General features: G+C 56.2%; 2 protein-coding genes across 3 annotated transcripts in view; both read left to right on the top strand.

The window, feature by feature from the left end:
• The window catches only part of TAS1R1 (taste 1 receptor member 1), a 23,791-nt gene extending 17,084 nt beyond the window's left edge, over nucleotides 1-6,707 (top strand). The window contains exons 3-6 of the mRNA XM_017856036.1: nucleotides 993-1,754; nucleotides 3,053-3,265; nucleotides 3,561-3,681; nucleotides 5,602-6,707. Coding sequence (XP_017711525.1) covers nucleotides 993-1,754; nucleotides 3,053-3,265; nucleotides 3,561-3,681; nucleotides 5,602-6,533 — 2,028 coding nt within the window. The 3' untranslated portion in view covers nucleotides 6,534-6,707. The remainder of the gene's footprint in view (nucleotides 1-992; nucleotides 1,755-3,052; nucleotides 3,266-3,560; nucleotides 3,682-5,601) is intronic.
• Nucleotides 6,708-6,949: 242 nt separating this feature from the next.
• On the top strand, nucleotides 6,950-16,302 carry ZBTB48 (zinc finger and BTB domain containing 48). 2 transcript variants are annotated; one of them, XM_017856038.1, is made up of 11 exons: nucleotides 6,950-7,088; nucleotides 7,493-8,251; nucleotides 9,056-9,297; nucleotides 12,920-13,031; nucleotides 13,686-13,778; nucleotides 14,182-14,268; nucleotides 14,458-14,612; nucleotides 15,036-15,172; nucleotides 15,255-15,419; nucleotides 15,781-15,869; nucleotides 15,941-16,302. In XM_017856038.1, the coding sequence occupies exons 2-11, from the start codon at nucleotides 7,562-7,564 to the stop codon at nucleotides 16,235-16,237; spliced, it is 2,067 nt and encodes a 688-aa protein (XP_017711527.1). In that variant the 5' UTR covers nucleotides 6,950-7,088; nucleotides 7,493-7,561; the 3' UTR covers nucleotides 16,238-16,302. The 2 variants fall into 2 exon arrangements, with proteins under 2 accessions (XP_017711527.1, XP_017711526.1); XM_017856037.1 differs by having other exon boundaries at nucleotides 6,964-7,088; nucleotides 13,686-13,808.
• Nucleotides 16,303-16,824: the final 522 nt, after the last annotated feature.

Raw genomic sequence — 16,824 nt, 5'->3', positions numbered from 1 at the left:
TTATAAATAAAAAAAAATATATATATATATTTTTTGAGACGGAGTCTCGCTCTGTCGCCCAGGCTGGAGTGCAGTGGTGTGATCTCAGCTCACTGCAACCTCCACCTCCCGGGTTCAAGCAATTCTCCTGCCTCAGCCTCCGAAGTAGCTGGGAGTACAGGCACTCACCACCACGCCCGGGTAATTTGTGTAGTTTTTAGCAGAGACGGGGTTTTGCCATATTGGCCAGGCTGGTCTCAAACTCCTGACCTCGTGATCCGCCCACCTCGGCCTCCCAACGTGCTGGGATTACAGGCGTGAGCCACTGCACCTGGCCATCATGTATTAATATAATAAAATAATTCTACAACTCCCCATCATGTAGAATCAGTGGGAGCCCTGAGCTTGTTTTCCTGCAACTAGATGGTCCCATCTGGGGGTGACGGGAGACAGAGACAGGTCATCAGACATTAGATTCTCATAAGTAGCGCGCAACCCAGATCCCTCACATGCGCAGTTCACAGTAGGGTTCATGCTCCTACAAGAATCTGATGCTGGTGCTGATCTGACAGGAAGGGAGCAGCTGTAAATATAGATGAAGCTTTGCTTACTCACCAGCTGCTCACCTCCTCCTGTGAGGCACGGTTCCTAACAGGCCACTGACCTAACTTCTGCCCTGACCTACACATGCTTCTCTTCTTCCTTGCAAACTGCCTCCAGCGGAAGTCCCTGAAGGTCCCCAAACACACGGGACTATTTCACTCCTATGCAAGTTTTGTCTCCTTTGCTTGGAATGCATCCCCTCCCCTCTTGTTCCCAGGCAGATTCCCACTCCTCCCCCACAACCCGTCCTGGTGGAGCCTTCGCAGGTGATTTGTCAGTGTCACAGGGTGAGTGGTGCTCTCCTGGTCTCCCCTGCTCCCTGCATCCCCACACCCAGCACAGGCCCAGGCATTGGGGGGCCTTCAGTGGAGACTTATGCCACTGAACTGGCTGAATGGCACCTCCCACAGATCAGCTATGGGGCCAGCAGCGAGACGCTCAGCGTGAAGCGGCAGTATCCCTCTTTCCTGCGCACCATCCCCAACGACAAGTACCAGGTGGAGACCATGGTGCTGCTGCTGCAGAGGTTCGGGTGGACCTGGATCTCTCTGGTTGGCAGCAGTGGCGACTATGGGCAGCTAGGGGTGCAGGCACTGGAGAAGCAGGCCACTGATCAGGGGATCTGCATTGCTTTCAAGGACATCGTGCCCTTCTCGGCCCAGGTAGGCGATGAGAGGATGCAGCGCCTGATGCGCCACCTGGCCCAGGCCACGGCCACCGTTGTGGTCGTTTTTTCCAACCGGCCATTGGCCAGGGTGTTTTTCGAGTCTGTGGTGCTGGCCAACCTGACTGGCAAGGTGTGGGTCGCCTCAGAGGCCTGGGCCCTCTCCAGGCACATCACTGGGGTGCCCGGGATCCAGCGCATTGGGATGGTGCTGGGCGTAGCCATCCAGAAGAGGACTGTGCCTGGCCTGAAGGCATTTGAAGAAGCCTATGCCCGGGCAGACAAGGGAGCCCCTAGGCCTTGCCACAAGAGCTCCTGCTGCAGCAGCAATCAGGTCTGCAGAGAATGTGAAGCTTTCACGGCACACACGATGCCCAAGCTCAAAGGCTTCTCCATGAGTTCTGCCTACAACGCGTACCAGGCTGTGTATGCAGTGGCCCATGGCCTCCACCAGCTCCTGGGCTGTGCCTCTGGAGTTTGTTCCAGGGGCCGAGTCTACCCCTGGCAGGTAAGAGAGCCCACCCAGCACCTTCTGTCAGGGAGAACAGCCAATCCTGAGACGAGCAGAGTGGGCACTCTCTGGTCACCCTAAATGCCAAGGGTGATAAATGCGACTAACTTATGGACTTTTTTTTTTTTTTTTTTTTTTTTTTGAGACGGAGTTTCGTGGAGTGCAGTGGCCGGATCTCAGCTCACTGCAAGCTCCGCCTCCCGGGTTTACGCCATTCTCCTGCCTCAGCCTCCTGAGTAGCTGGGACTACAGGCGCCTGCCACCTCCCCGGCTAGTTTTTTGTATTTTTTAGTAGAGACGGGGTTTCACTGTGTTAGCCAGGGTGGTCTCGATCTCCTGACCTCGTGATCCGCCCGTCTCGGCCTCCCAAAGTGCTGGGATTACAGGCTTGAGCCACCGCGCCCGGCCCAGGACTGTTTTTTTTGAGACAGAATCTGGCTCTGTTGCCCAGGCTGCAGTGCAGTGATGTGATCTCAGCTCACTGCAACTTCCACCTTCTGGGTTCAAGTGATTATCCTGCCCCGGCCTCCTGAGTAGCTGAGATTACAAGCACCCACCATCACGCCTAGCTAATTTTTCTTTTTTTTTTTTTGAGACGGAGTCTCGCTCTGTTGCCCAGGCTGGAATGCAGTGGCATGCTCTCAGCTCACTGCAAGCTCTGCCTCCCAGGTTCACACCATTCTCCTGCCTCAGCCTCCCGAGTAGCTGGGACTACAGGTGCTTGCCACTATGCCCGGCTAATGTTTTTGTATTTTTAGTAGAGATGGGGTTTCACCATGATAGCTAGGATGGTCTCGATCTCCTGACCTCGTGATCCGCCTGTCTCGGCCTCCCAAAGTGCTGGGATTACAGGCGTGAACGACTGCGCCTGGCCTAATTTTTGTATTTTTAGTAGAGATGGGGTTTCACCACGTTGGCCAAGCTGGTCTCGAACTCCTGGCATCAAGTGATCCTCCTGCTTCAGCCTCCCAAAATGCTGGGATTACAGGCGTGAGCTCTCTTCTCTTGGACAGATCTTTCTCTCTGATCCTTACCTTCTCTCACCCACTGTGTCTTGGAAGTGTCAAGTGACAAGGTCCAGGGCTAAAACTGTCTGTAAAGGAGCCTTTGTTAGAGGCCTCCTCTCAGGAGGTTGGTGGGGAGGGTTGAGGGGCTTCCTAAGAAGGAAGGGACTATACCTTCTCGATGGGCTGAAACCACCAGGATGGAAACCCAGGAAGGCCCCATGCCCTTGCTTCTGGGACCATGTGGGTCTGTGCTGTCTATGGTGGCTTTGTGATATGTGTTTCTTTCAGCTTTTGGAGCAGATCCACAAGGTGAATTTCCTTCTACACGAGGACACTGTGATGTTTAATGACAATGGAGACCCCCTCAGTAGCTATAACATAATTGCCTGGGACTGGAGTGGGCCGAAGTGGACCTTCACAGTCCTTGGTTCCTCCACGTGGTATCCAGTTCAGCTAGACATAAATGAGACCAAAATCCAGTGGCATGGAAAGGACAACCAGGTAATGGGGATGTGGCCATTCACCAGGTAACTACCTTATGGGCAGCCTAGAGCCTGGGGGTGATGCTGACACAGTGTACAGGGAGCAGGAGGGGGACCCCAGGGGTCCAGCTGCCACCACTCTACCCATCCTGGCCAGGGAAGCAGGGAAGACATTCATAGGCGAGTGTGCAGATGCCCTGGGGCGGAAGTTCACATTACCAGGGGCCCTGCCCTGGGAGTGAGCCCTGAGGGCAGATGCACAGAGATTCTGTTTTCTGTTCCACATGTGAGCTGGCCCCTCTGGCTTCTTACAGGTACCTAACTCTGTGTGTTCCAGTGACTGTCTTGAAGGGCATCAGCGAGTGGTTACAGGTTTCCATCACTGTTGCTTTGAGTGTGTGCCCTGTGGGGCTGGGACCTTCCTTAACAAGAGTGGTGAGTGGGCAATGGAGCAGGCGAGCTACCCAGCACTCCCGGGGGCTACACAGTGGAGGGAGGCCTCCCTTGGTCCCCATGTGCACATGCCCTGCCCCAGAACCAGGGCCCAGTCACTTGGCTGCCAGTTAGCTTCAGGTTGGAGGACTCCTGCTACCAGACAGAATTCTGATAAAGAGAATCAGCCGCTGGGTGCAGTGGCTCATGCCTGTAACCGCAGCACTTTGGGAGGCCAAGGCGGGCGGATCACGAGGTCAGGAGATCGAGACCATCCTGGCTAACATGGTGAAACCCCGTCTCTACTAAAAAAATACAAAAAACTAGCCAGGCGAGGTGGCGGGCGCCTGTAGTCCCAGCTACTCAGGAGGCTGAGGCAGGAGAATGGTGTAAACCCGGGAGGCGGAGCTTGCAGTGAGCTGAGATCCGGCCACTGCACTCCAGCCTGGGCGACAGAGCAAGACTCCGTCTCAAAAAAAAAAAAAAAAAAAGAGGCTGGTCACGGTGGCTCACGCCTGTAATCCCAGCACTTTGGGAGGCCAAGACGAGAGGATCACCTGAGGATCAGGAGTTCGAGACCCGCCTGAGCAACATGGTGAAACTCCATCTCTACTAAAAATACAAAAAAAATTAGCTGGGTGTTGTGGTATGTGCCTGTAATCCGAGCTATTCGGGAAGATGAGGCAGGAGAATCTCTCGAACCCGGGAGGCAGAGGTTGTGGTGAGCTGAAATTGCACCATTGCACTCCAGCCTGGGCAACAAAAGCAAAACTCCATCTGAAAAAAAAAAAAAAAAAAAAAAAAAGAAAGAATCAGCCAACTGAAATCCTTAGACCAAGGTGTGTCCTCTATTAGACAGCTGTCATCACAACTCCTACAAATGCAATCGTATCCTGAATTCAACCTCTTTCTCTCTTTTTTTTTTTTTTTTTGAGGCGGAGTCTCGCTCTGTCGCCCAGGCTGGAGTGCAGTGGCCGGATCTCAGCTCACTGCAAGCTCCGCCTCCCGGGTTTACACCATTCTCCTGCCTCAGCCTCCGAGTAGCTGGGACTACAGGCGCCCGCCACCTCGCCCGGCTAGTTTTTTGTATTTTAGTAGAGACGGGGTTTCACCGTGTTCGCCAGGATGGTCTCGATCTCCTGACCTCGTGATCCGCCCGTCTCGGCCTCCCAAAGTGCTGGGATGACAGGCTTGAGCCGCCGCGCCCGGCCTCAACCTCTTTCTCTAAATGAATGTAGCTATTGTCCCCTTTGTGCCCTCTTGTCCTGCTCTCCCTTCTGTTGCCCGTGCCAAAGACACTAGCTCCTTGAACAGCTTGGCCTGAATACAGATACTAGCATGTCTGCAACAGAGAAAAAAACAGCATTCCCCATCCAGCAATGCAAGATCAAGAACAGAGAGCAAATTAAATAGCTAAGGACTCATGTCCTTCGTTGGTGTCCAGGGGCCACATTCTTTCCTTTCACCATCTCTGTAGGGACAGGAATACTTCCCTTCTGTCCTCAGAGGGTCAGGCCTCAGAGAAACCACAGAGCAGCAGCTAAGGAAAATGGTTCATGGAAATGCTGGAGAGAGAGAGGGGTTAAAATGCCCTCCCTTGGGAGCAGGCTGCTCCCATTGGATCGTAGCCTCTCTGTTACGTGGGCAGAGCTACCAGGGTAAGGTCCTCCCTAGGGTTTGCAAAACCCTCATGGGATCATGAGCCATATAGAACTGACCTGTGTGTCTCCAGAGTCTGTAATTAATACAGGCATTTTGAGGAAATGCTTGGCCTCAGGCCCCACTCCCGGCTACCCCCATCCCACCATGCCTAGCACAGTCTAGCTGCCTGGGTACAATTCTCCCAGTATCTTGCAGGCCCCTATTTCCTATTCCTACTCTGCTCATCTGGCTCTCAGGAACCTTCTTGGCCTTCCCTTTCAGACCTCTACAGATGCCAGCCTTGTGGGAAAGAAGAGTGGGCACCTGAGGGAAGCCAGACCTGCTTCCCGCGCACTGTGGTGTTTTTGGCTTGTCAAGAGCACACCTCTTGGGTGCTGCTGGCAGCTAACACGCTGCTGCTGCTGTTGCTGCTTGGGACTGCTGGCCTGTTTGCCTGGCACCTAGACACCCCTGTGGTGAGGTCAGCAGGGGGCCGCCTGTGCTTTCTTATGCTGGGCTCCCTGGCAGCAGGTAGCAGCAGCCTCTATGGCTTCTTTGGGGAGCCCACGAGGCCTGCATGCTTGCTGCGCCAGGCCCTCTTTGCCCTTGGTTTCACCATCTTCCTGTCCTGCCTGACAGTTCGCTCCTTCCAACTAATCATCATCTTCAAGTTTTCCACCAAGGCACCTACATTCTACCACGCCTGGGTCCAAAACCATGGTGCTGGCCTGTTTGTGATGATCATCTCAGCGTCTCAGCTGCTTATCTGTCTAACTTGGCTGGTGGTGTGGACTCCACTGCCCACTAGGGAATACCAGCGCTTCCCCCATCTGGTGATGCTTGAGTGCACGGAGGCCAACTCCCTGGGCTTCATACTGGCCTTTGTCTACAATGGCCTTCTCTCCATCAGTGCCTTTGCCTGCAGCTACCTGGGCAAGGACTTGCCAGAGAACTACAACGAGGCCAAATGTGTCACCTTCAGCCTGCTCTTCAACTTCATGTCCTGGATCGCCTTCTTCACCACGGCCAGCATCTACGACGGCAAGTATCTGCCCGCGGTCAACATGCTGGCTGGGCTGAGCAGCCTGAGCAGCGGCTTCGGCGGGTATTTTCTGCCCAAGTGCTACGTGATCCTCTGCCGCCCAGACCTCAACAGCACAGAGCACTTCCAGGCCTCCATTCAGGACTACACGAGGCACCGCGGCTCCACCTGACCAGTGGGATCAGCAGGCATAGCTGGTAGCCTTCTCTGTCCTGAGGGTCGAAGGTCGAGCAGGCCGGGGCTGTTTGGGAGGCCTTTGGGCACCTCAGTCTGGGGTTGGGACGTGTAAGCGCCCGGGAGGGCCCAGACCAGGCTCCGGGCTGCCAAAATAAAGAAATGAAATGCGTATCTGGTCTCCTGTCGGGGAAGAGGGTGAGGTGTCGCGGATTCAAGTCTGAACCCAGAACCTGGAAAACGCTGGATGCCCAGCTTGACGTTGCTAGGCAACCCCGGAGGCGGGCCCAGCGCCAAAAGAACAAGGCGTGGCCTCATCCCCTCATCCCATTGGCCGTTCTCTGCGGGGCCCCGCCCTCGGGTGCCGGAGCTAGAAGCTCTACGCTTCCGAGGCTCCCCTCCTGGCCGGCACGCTCTGACGTCACGTCCGGCGCGGAGACGGCGGCGACTCCGCACGGTCGGCGGGGCACGCATAGCCGGGCAGTTGGTTCGTGGGCTGTGGAGGCGACGGAGCCAGGGGCTGGTGGGGCCGGCTCAGGGAGGACCTGCCTGGGTGAGGAGGGCGCGGGGTGAGGGAGGGAGGGGCTGCGGGCCGCCGTGGCTGCCTTCCGCTCGGCCACTCGGGACCTGTGGGCGCGGCGTGGGCTCCGTTCACCTGTCCGCGGCCGCCGTCCTTCCCAGTCCAGGATCCTCTCACTGTGCCGGGCCAGTCAGTTCGCGCTCATCCCGTGCCTTTTTTCCCCAAACTTGGATTTTTCCCACCAGGCCCTTTTTCATGACCCTGACTCCCCGTCAGCATCCCCCCTGGCCAATCCAATATGGCCCCCAGTCCCCGGGAGGCTGTCAAGTGTGTTCCTGCCCTCCGCGTGCACCCCCACCTTGACCGAAGCCCTCGTGCTGATAAATGTGATTATTTGAGTGGAGGCCAACTTCCCCTTTCTCTCTCTTCGACTCCAGGGGCTTTCCCTTGCATACCCTCGCTTGGGCTGGCCAGGGTGTCACTTCTGCCTCCCCGCCCTCCAGACCATGGACGGCTCCTTCGTCCAGCACAGTGTGAGGGTTCTGCAGGAGCTCAACAAGCAGCGGGAGAAGGGCCAGTACTGCGACGCCACTCTGGACGTGGGGGGCTTGGTGTTTAAGGCGCACTGGAGTGTCCTTGCCTGCTGCAGCCACTTCTTCCAGAGCCTCTACGGGGATGGCTCAGGAGGTAGTGTCGTCCTCCCTGCTGGCTTCGCTGAGATCTTTGGCCTCTTGTTGGACTTTTTCTACACTGGTCACCTCGCTCTCACCTCAGGGAACCGGGATCAGGTGCTTCTGGCAGCCAGGGAGTTGCGAGTGCCAGAGGCCGTAGAGCTGTGCCAGAGCTTCAAGCCCAAAACTTCAGTGGGACAGGCAGCAGGTGGCCAGAGTGGGCTGGGGCTCCCTGCCTCCCAGAATGTGAACAGCCTCGTCAAGGAGCCGGCAGGCTTGCAAGAAGAGGAAGTTTCGAGGACTCTGGGTCTAGTCCCCAGAGATCAGGAGCCCAGAGGCAGTCATAGTCCTCAGAGGCCCCAGCTCCATTCCCCAGCTCAGAGAGAGAGCCCCTCCTCCCTCTGTGGGAAACTCAAGCAGGCCTTGAAGCCTTGTTCCCCCGAGGACAAGGAACCTGAGGACTGCAAAGTGCCCCCAAGGCCCTTCGAGGCTGAAAGTGGCCAGCTACAGGGCGGGAGTAATGAGGTACTGTGCCCAGGGTGATGGGACTGGGGAGACAAATAGAGGGAACAGACACTTTTTTTTGGTATAATAGGGACCCTGGGCTGGGTGTGATGGCTCATTCACGTGAGTGGTTCAAGTGGAGGATGACAGGGATGGACGAAGTCCATTGTAATCCTAGCACTTTGGGAGGCCAAGGGGGGGTGTGGATCACTTGAGCTTGGGAGTTCGAGACCAGCCTGGCAACATGGCGAGGCCTCATCTGTACAAAGAAAATACAAAAATTAGCCGAGTGTGGTGGTACACACCTGTAATCCTAGCTACTTGGGAGGGTGAGGTGGGAGGATCACTTGAGCCCAGGAAGTGGAGGTTGCAGTGAGCTGAGATGGTACCACTACTCTCTAGCCTAGGCGACAGAGCAAGACCCTGTCTCAAAAAAAAAAAAAAAAAAGACCTTAAGACAATCTCTGTTAATGTGGGTTTGGAACAGGCTTTCTCCAAACAAAGGAAGCTGGTGATCTCAGGCTGACCTTTGTGCAAGCCCCAGCTATTCATGGTTGCCACCTTCCTGAGAGGAGTGGGCAGCATCAGGGTTACAGGTGTTTCCCCAGGGTAGTGTTTCCATCCGAGCTTCCAGTTCCCCACAAACACAGTCACTTTCCTCTGAATCCAAGATTCAGATGCTCTGCCTTGGGCCCCTGAAGGAACAGTGTCTGATGAAGGGACTTGTCAGGGTCGGGGCTTGGGATGGAACTGGAGCTGGGTCCCTGCAACTCCTGCTGATTCATTTGGTGACCCCACCCCCTCCTGCTGCCTATTGTGCCCTAGTGGGAAGTGGTGGTTCAAGTGGAGGACGACGGGGATGGTGATTACATGTCTGAGCCTGAGGCTGTGCTGACCAGGAGGAAGTCAAATGTAATCCGAAAGCCCTGTGCAGCTGAGCCAGCCCTGAGCGCGGGCTCCGTAGCAGCTGAGCCTGCTGAAAACAGAAAAGGTACAGCGGTGCCGGTCGAATGCCCCACATGTCATAAAAAGTTCCTCAGCAAATATTATCTAAAAGTCCACAACAGGTAAACATTCTGTTTTTCTATTTTCCTGTCTGCCATTCCCGCGTCGGGGGAGGGGTCTTGCACGTCCCACTTCTGGGTGAGGTAGGGGCTGGGGGATCCTTCGCGGACCCACGTAGTGCCTGGCCTTGGCACACCTCTGACAGTCAGGAAGTGAGAGTCTGCTTTGGGTTAGATTCTTCTTCCTCACTGTCCTGTGAGTACTGTGGTTGGAGATGGGTTTGTGGACATCTTGTCAACAGGTTCCACCCACTGTGGACCTTGACCTTCAGCTGGCCTCTGCTGACAGAATGAGAAACCTGTGGCCCGTGTGCTAGAGCTGAGGCCCAACCTTAGGTGTTTCTGAAGCCTGGCAGTGTGGGCTTGAAGCCTGGCAGTGTGGGCTTTGGGCCACAATGCTGAGCCTTGGGTCAGTGCTACCTGTGTTTCCAGGGAAGTGTTCACTCTGGGGTGTCAGTGGAGTATTAAAGTCCAGTTACCTAAACCTTCAGTGTCAAATAAAGTAACCAGGAACTCCAGGGGCTATTAAAATTTTTATTTTTACATTTAGTGGAGACAAGGTTTTGTCTGAGACCAGGCTGGTCTCAGACTCCAAGGTTCAAGGAATCCACCCACCCTGGCCTCCCAAAGTGCTAGAATTATAGGTTTGAGTCACCATGCCCAGCCCCCAGGGGCTATTCTATGTTTTTTTGGTTTGTTTTTGTTTTTGAGTTGGAGTCTTCCTCTGTCACCAGGTTAGAGTGCAGTGGCACGATCTCAGGTCACTGCAATGTCTGCCTTCTGGGTTCAAGCGATTCCTCTGCCTCAGCCTCCAAAGTAGCTGGGATTACAGGCATGCGCCACCAAACCTGGCTAATTTTTTGTATTTTAGTGGAGACAGGGTTTCACCATGTTGGCCAAGATGGTCTTGATCTCCTGACCTTGCGATCTGCCCACCTTGGCCTCCCAAAGTGTTGGGATTACAGGTGTGAGCCACCACGCTTGGCCTATGTTATTTTTTATTTTATTTTATTTTACTTTATTTTTTTTGAGACGGAGTCTCACTCTGTTGCCCAGGCTGGAGTGCAGTGGCATGATATCGGCTCACTGCAACCTCCACCTCCCAGGTTCAAGCGATGCTTCTGCCTCAGCCTCCTGAGTAGCTGGGTTTACAGGTGCCTGCCACCACGCCCAGCTAATTTTTGTATTTTTAGTAGAGATGGGGTTCACCATCTTGACCAGGCTGGTATTAAACTCCTGACCTCGTGATCCACCTGCCTTGGCCTCCCAAAGTGCTGGGACTACAGGCGTAAGCCACCATGCCCGGCCTGTTTTTTTTTTTTTTTTTTTTGAGACAGAGTCTCACTGTGTCACCCAGGTTGGAGTGCAGTGGCACGATCTTGATTTACTGCAACCTCCACCTCCCAGGTTTAAGTGATTCTCCCGCCTCAGCCTCCTGAGTAGGTGGTATTGCAGGCACACGCCACTACGCCTAGCTAATTTTTTTACTTTTTTTTTTTTTGGAGACAAGTCTCTCCTCTGTCACCCAGGCTGGAGTACAGTGGCTCCATCTCTGCTCACTACAACCTCTGCCTCCCAGGTTCAAGCAATTCTCCTGCCTCAGCTTCCTGAGAAGCTGGGATTACAGGCGTGTGCCACCACACCCGGCTAATTTTTTTGTATTTTTAGCAGAGACGGGGTTTCAGCATGTTGGTCAGGCTGGTCTTGAACTCCTGACCTCGTGATCCGCCTGCCTCAGCCTCCCAAAGTGCTGGGATTACAGGCGTGAGCCACTGCGCCCAGCCATTTTTTTACTTTTTAGTAGAGACGGGTTTCACCATATTGGCCAGGCTGATCTCAACCTCCTGACCTTGTGATCCACCTGCCTCGGCCTCCCAAAAGTGCTGGGATTACAGGTGTGAGCCACTGTGCCCAGCCCCCAGGGGCTATTTTAACTTAAAATTTTAAATTAAATAAAAATTCAGTTCCTCAGATATATTAGCCAAATCTGAAGTGGTGAGGAACCACGTGGCTCCTGGTGGCTGAATCAGGCAGTGCTGACATAGCACATTTCCATCATCATGGAGAGTCCCCTTGGGCAGCACTGCTCTGGAGTCTCTTCAAGCCCTGTGGGAATGGTGGCCCAGTGACATGCCTTCCAATCCTGCCACTCCCAGCCAAGACATCACTAGTCTATCATGGTGTTTTTTTTTGCCAAGCCAGGTAGGGCGGCACACTAGTAATCACCTGGAATGGGAGCAGGGGGAAATCTATTTGCTGTCCCTGTGCACCATGTTTGGGGCAGCTGCTGCCAGTGGAATGTTGGGATGACTCCAGTGTCGGGGGTGTCCTGGGGCAGCCTGTGTGCTACTGGATGCTCGCTCTCAAGTGCCTTGCCGGGGTAAGACTGGGGTGGTTTCCATCCCTTCCTTGGGCTTCAGCTTGCTGAACTGACCCTGAGAACTGGGAGGGGATGGCTTCATGAAGTCATTTTGATGGGGGATGAAGATAGTTGCTGTAGAGGAAGAGGATGAGAGAGATGCTTGGCCTCTGGCAGGTGGGAGGGGCTGTCGCAGGCTGCACAGGGACTCTGAGGTCAAGTTCATTTAGTTCATTCATTCAACAGTCTACCAGGTGGCCAGCAAGGCTGTGTGGGTGCTTGGGATGCATTTAAGGGAACTAAATAAAGGTCCTTATGCAGCCGACCTGCTTGCCGGGCAATGCAGGTAACAGATAAGTCCATCTGCCTGCAGTAGATGGTGAGGAAGTGCTGCGGAAAAAAAAAAAGCAGAGGCGGGCCAAGGGGTTGGGGGGTTGGGGGTTGGGTTCGATTGCGATTTTAAGTAGCCAGGCTCTCGGCAGTCTTACTCAGAAGGTGAGATTTACGCAGAGACTCAAAGGAGGCAAAGAAGTTGACCAAGTGGGTGACTGGGGAGGATCTGGGTAGAGGGAAGAGCCAGGGCGCTGGGGTAGGAGGATCCTGGGGCCGTGACAGGCAGCAAGGAGGCACATGCCTGATCCAGGTGGCCAGATGACACCCTGGGAGAGAAGCAGGCAAGGGGAGGGCTGCCTCTGCCCTGAGGGGCCTCCCGGGCCCTTTGAATGGGGAGCACTGGGGATATGTGAGCCAAGAGGTGCTGAGGTCTCACTTTAAACTAAAGGGTCTTTCTGGCTCCTGAACTGAAACCTGTGGGGGAGGCAGTCACAGAGCCAGGAGACCAGATAGGCAGCTCCCCTGGCTACCCGGGAGAAACTGTTGCCGGCCTAGGTGGGGCAGTGGAGTCAGGTGAGGATCTGGCCTTGGGTTTGAAGCTCTTGGAAGCCTTGAGTTGCTTCTCTAGTAGTCAAGACCCAAGATCTGCCTCTGTCTGCAGACAGAATGCGGCCAACTGGGCCTCCCCATAGGCCTCTGTGCTGGTCAGATCATGGCAGCCTCTTAGGACCTTTGTGAGCCTCTTGCCACGGCACTCTCCCTTGCAGAGAGTCTCCATGCTGGGAGAGGCTTCTGGGCTTGTCCCTGCACCTTAACCAGCTGGTGTCACCTCAGAACACTTGTTCCCCTTAGAAGGGACCCAGGAGGGGCCCTGGGTGAGGGAGAGATGGGAAACCCTCTCAGCCACCCCACCCCTGTGGCTTCTCCTGGCAGGAAACATACTGGGGAGAAACCCTTTGAGTGTCCCAAGTGTGGGAAGTGTTACTTTCGGAAGGAGAACCTCCTGGAGCATGAAGCCCGGAATTGCATGAATCGCTCGGAACAGGTACTTGGGAGCTGGCCCAGGTACTTGTGGGCAGGGCACACTGGCCTCCCTGTCTTCCTGCCATCCGGGAAGGGCCCCAGGAGACTGTCTGAGAGGGGTACTGTAAACTCAGGAAAGCTGTGGGGTCCTTGGATGTCATCAGGTCCATGCCCTGGTACAGGTGGGGACACAGGTCCTGAGGGCGGAAGGGACAGGCATAGGAGGGACTCTGTGGGAGGCATTTGGGGTTGGCCTTTCTAGGCCCCTTGCCCACCTCCACCTTGGGCTTTGGAGAAGGGGAGCCTCTACAGGGAATGGCAGCAGGAAAAGGCCCCCTGGCCACCCCCAGCAACCCCACTGCTGGCTTCTGTGTCAGGGCCGCTGACACCCAGACCTACTCTTTCTAGAGGCCCGCCAGCAGCCACTGGGGCCAGGGACTGTGGGTGAGGCCGCTCGGACCCTGCCCCCAGTCTGTCTGGGCTTGAGAAGGGCCTGGTGTGCGGTGGGCTTGCAGCACTCAGTGACGGTCAGGCCAGGCAGGTTACCTGTTGCCCTCTCCTACCCTAGCATCCCCCCCTGCCCAGACAGACTCTTCCCAGCAGCAAGCGGAAGCCCGGGCAGAGGCTGCTGTCACAGGCAGAGGCCCCCGCTGATGCTTGCCCCTCACACTGCCAGGTCTTCACATGCTCCGTGTGCCAGGAGACATTCCGCCGGAGGATGGAGCTGCGGGTGCACATGGTGTCTCACACGGGGGAGATGCCCTACAAGGTCAGGCTTGGCCTGTCTCCAGGGCCAGGGGTGGGTAGCCCCAGGATCCCTCCTGCTGAGCCTTTTACGTGGGGTGCTATCAGGCACCTCCCTCACAGTAGCTGTCAGGGAGCCTGCCTTCCCTGCCTGTCCAGTGCCCCCTTATCTGGACAGGATTGCTGGCTGCAGCCTCACCTCCAGGGTCCTTATTAGGCCCTTGTTTCTTTCCATGGAGGACAGGCTTGGCACCCTCTGGGCAGCTGAGCTCTGAGGGCCCTTCCTTGCGCCATCCTTCACACCAGATCAGGGTCCTCCCAGTATCATCTCACTGGGGCCTCCTATTCCCGCCCTACAGTCCAGGGGTGGGTGGCAGGGTTTCATGGGTGCAGGCTGCCCTGGAGATGACTGTGGGCCTCTTTTTCAGTGTTCCTCCTGCTCCCAGCAGTTCATGCAGAAGAAGGACTTGCAGAGCCACATGATCAAGCTGCATGGAGCCCCAAAGCCCCATGCAGTAAGTGACAGGCAGGGCTGGGCATGTTTTGATGCTGGCATGAGCAAGAGTGAGCTGTGCCCAGAGTGGGCAGCCAGCCGTGTGCTTTCTGTTGTTCAGGGGGAGGGGGCTTGTGGGTCTCTCAGGCAGCCCTTCCCTACTCTCACCCTGGCCCTGGTCCCTCCCTCTGCCTGCCTGGTCTGCCTGCAGTGCCCCACCTGTGCCAAGTGCTTCCTGTCTCGGACAGAGCTGCAGCTGCATGAAGCTTTCAAGCACCGTGGTGAGAAGCTGTTTGTGTGTGAGGAGTGTGGGCACCGGGCCTCCAGCCGGAATGGCCTGCAGATGCACATCAAGGCCAAGCACAGGTGTGTGTCGCCTGTTCACTCCTGGGGCCCAGTCCTGCTGCCAGCCCAGGCTTGCACCGGCAGGGAAGACAGTTTGCTGACTTTTACACAGATGAGTGTGCCCTTGGCCTCCACCCTGAATCTAGTGCCTACAGCCTTTCTGGGGTAGTGGGACCCGAAGGGCAAGCAGCTGTGCCAGGCAGAGGGGCTGGGGGCACTTGTTTCAGGCTCAGACAAGCCTCTGTGCCCCCGGGGCAGATTCTGAGCTTCCTTAGTTTCTTGTGATTCCCTGCTCATAGATTGTCCTGCTCTGGGGTGGAGGTGGTGCCCCTTTCCTAGCACTGCCCAAGCCCTCTTTCCACCAGCCATGCTCCTAGCTGTAGCAGAGCAAAGGGGGTCACTTCCCTTGGTGATGGCCTCTGCCCTATGTTCCCACCCTAACAGGAATGAGAGGCCACACGTGTGTGAGTTCTGCAGCCACGCCTTCACCCAAAAGGCCAATCTCAACATGCACCTGCGCACACACACGGGCGAGAAGCCCTTCCAGTGCCACCTCTGTGGCAAGACCTTCCGAACCCAAGGTGAGGTACGCCCCGCCCCTCCCCTCCCCATCCCCATCCCGAGGCCAAGGCCCCAGGCTGAGCTCTTGCCTTGTACCTGCAGCCAGCCTGGACAAGCACAACCGCACTCACACCGGGGAAAGGCCCTTCAGTTGCGAGTTCTGTGAACAGCGCTTCACTGAGAAGGGGCCCCTCCTGAGGCATGTGGCCAGCCGCCATCAGGAGGGCCGGCCCCACTTCTGCCAGATCTGCGGCAAGACCTTCAAAGGTACCTGGGCGACCCTGGGAGAGCCTTTTCCTGCTCATCTGAGTTGGAGGGTCTCTGAGGAGGAAACGCTCCTTTCTTGCCAGTGAACCTCTCTTGTGCCCCACACGGTAGAGTTGAGAGTGGACCTGCTTCGAAGGCAGGGGTGTCCTGTGCAGTAGTGACCTTGGGTGGCACTGGAGAGCCTGGCAGGGCCTGTGCAGCACTTTTCAACCACTGGCCCCGCGTACTGCAGAAAGAACCCCCTGCCCATGGCTTGGTCCCCTCCCTTGCTGCCTGTCCCGACCTCCTGCTGGGCTTCCTTGAGGGTCCCGGGGCCCGGGGCTCCTGCACAATCCCCTCCGTGTTCTCCTCCCTCCTGCAGCCGTGGAGCAACTGCGTGTGCATGTCAGACGACATAAGGGGGTGAGGAAGTTCGAGTGCACTGAGTGCGGCTACAAGTTTACCCGGCAGGTAGGCCAGGCCCCGGGCCCCTTCCCCTCCCCCAGGATCCCCTGAAGTCCTGAGCTCTTCTTCCCTGCCAGGCCCACCTGCGGAGGCACATGGAAATCCACGACCGGGTGGAGAACTACAACCCGCGGCAGCGCAAGCTCCGCAACCTGATCATCGAGGACGAGAAGATGGTGGTGGTGGCGCTGCAGCCGCCTGCGGAGCTGGAGGTGGGCTCAGCGGAGGTCATTGTGGAGTCCCTGGCCCAGGGCGGCCTGGCCTCCCAGCTCCCAGGCCAGAGACTGTGTGCAGAGGAGAGCTTCACCAGCCCAGGTGTCCTGGAGCCCTCCCTCATCATCACAGCTGCTGTCCCCGAGGACTGTGACACATAGCCCACTTTGGCCGCCAGAGCCCACTTGGCCCCACCCAATAAACCATGTGGCTTTGGACTCACGTATTTCAGCCTGACAGTCTCTTCTCCAGTGTCCTGGAGTCGGGGAAGTGCTGCCTTCCCACCCATGCCCTCAGGACAGAGTGGTGTCCTGCCTGGTCCTGTGTGGGCCTCAGCTCAGCTGGCAGCTTTCCCTCCTGTCAGGAAACCTCAGCTGAGTGAGGCTTGGATGGGGTTCCTTTGGGGACCAAACCTCTGGCCTTGGCTGCTCTCCACATCTATATTATGTTCCTTGTTATTGCAAGATTTTACAGTGGGGTCTAGATAGAGCACTAGTATTCCTCATTTAGAGCTGAGGTGGTGCCAGCTTCTGGGGTTAGAATTAATTACTAAGCTTCTGGAGTTCAGTAGAGTGGTCAGGACCCATGGGGCTGGCCTTGTTGGGCAGAATCAAGGATTGGGCCCAGTTAGTGTAGCTAAGCACGCCTGGGGGCCTGAGGAGGCTGGGGCCCTTCCCTCAAGAGCAGCCTGGTCTGTGTGTCCAGGAGGCTTTGGTCCCCACATTCTACAGCTGTGGGGTATGTGTGT

The sequence above is a fragment of the Rhinopithecus bieti genome, unplaced genomic scaffold (genome assembly GCF_001698545.2).
Source record: "Rhinopithecus bieti isolate Rb0 unplaced genomic scaffold, ASM169854v2 scaffold_40368, whole genome shotgun sequence".
NCBI classification, from domain to species: Eukaryota; Metazoa; Chordata; class Mammalia; order Primates; family Cercopithecidae; genus Rhinopithecus; species Rhinopithecus bieti.
The sequence above is the reverse complement of the archived record's forward strand: the minus strand, read 5'-3'. Positions and strand labels throughout refer to the sequence as shown.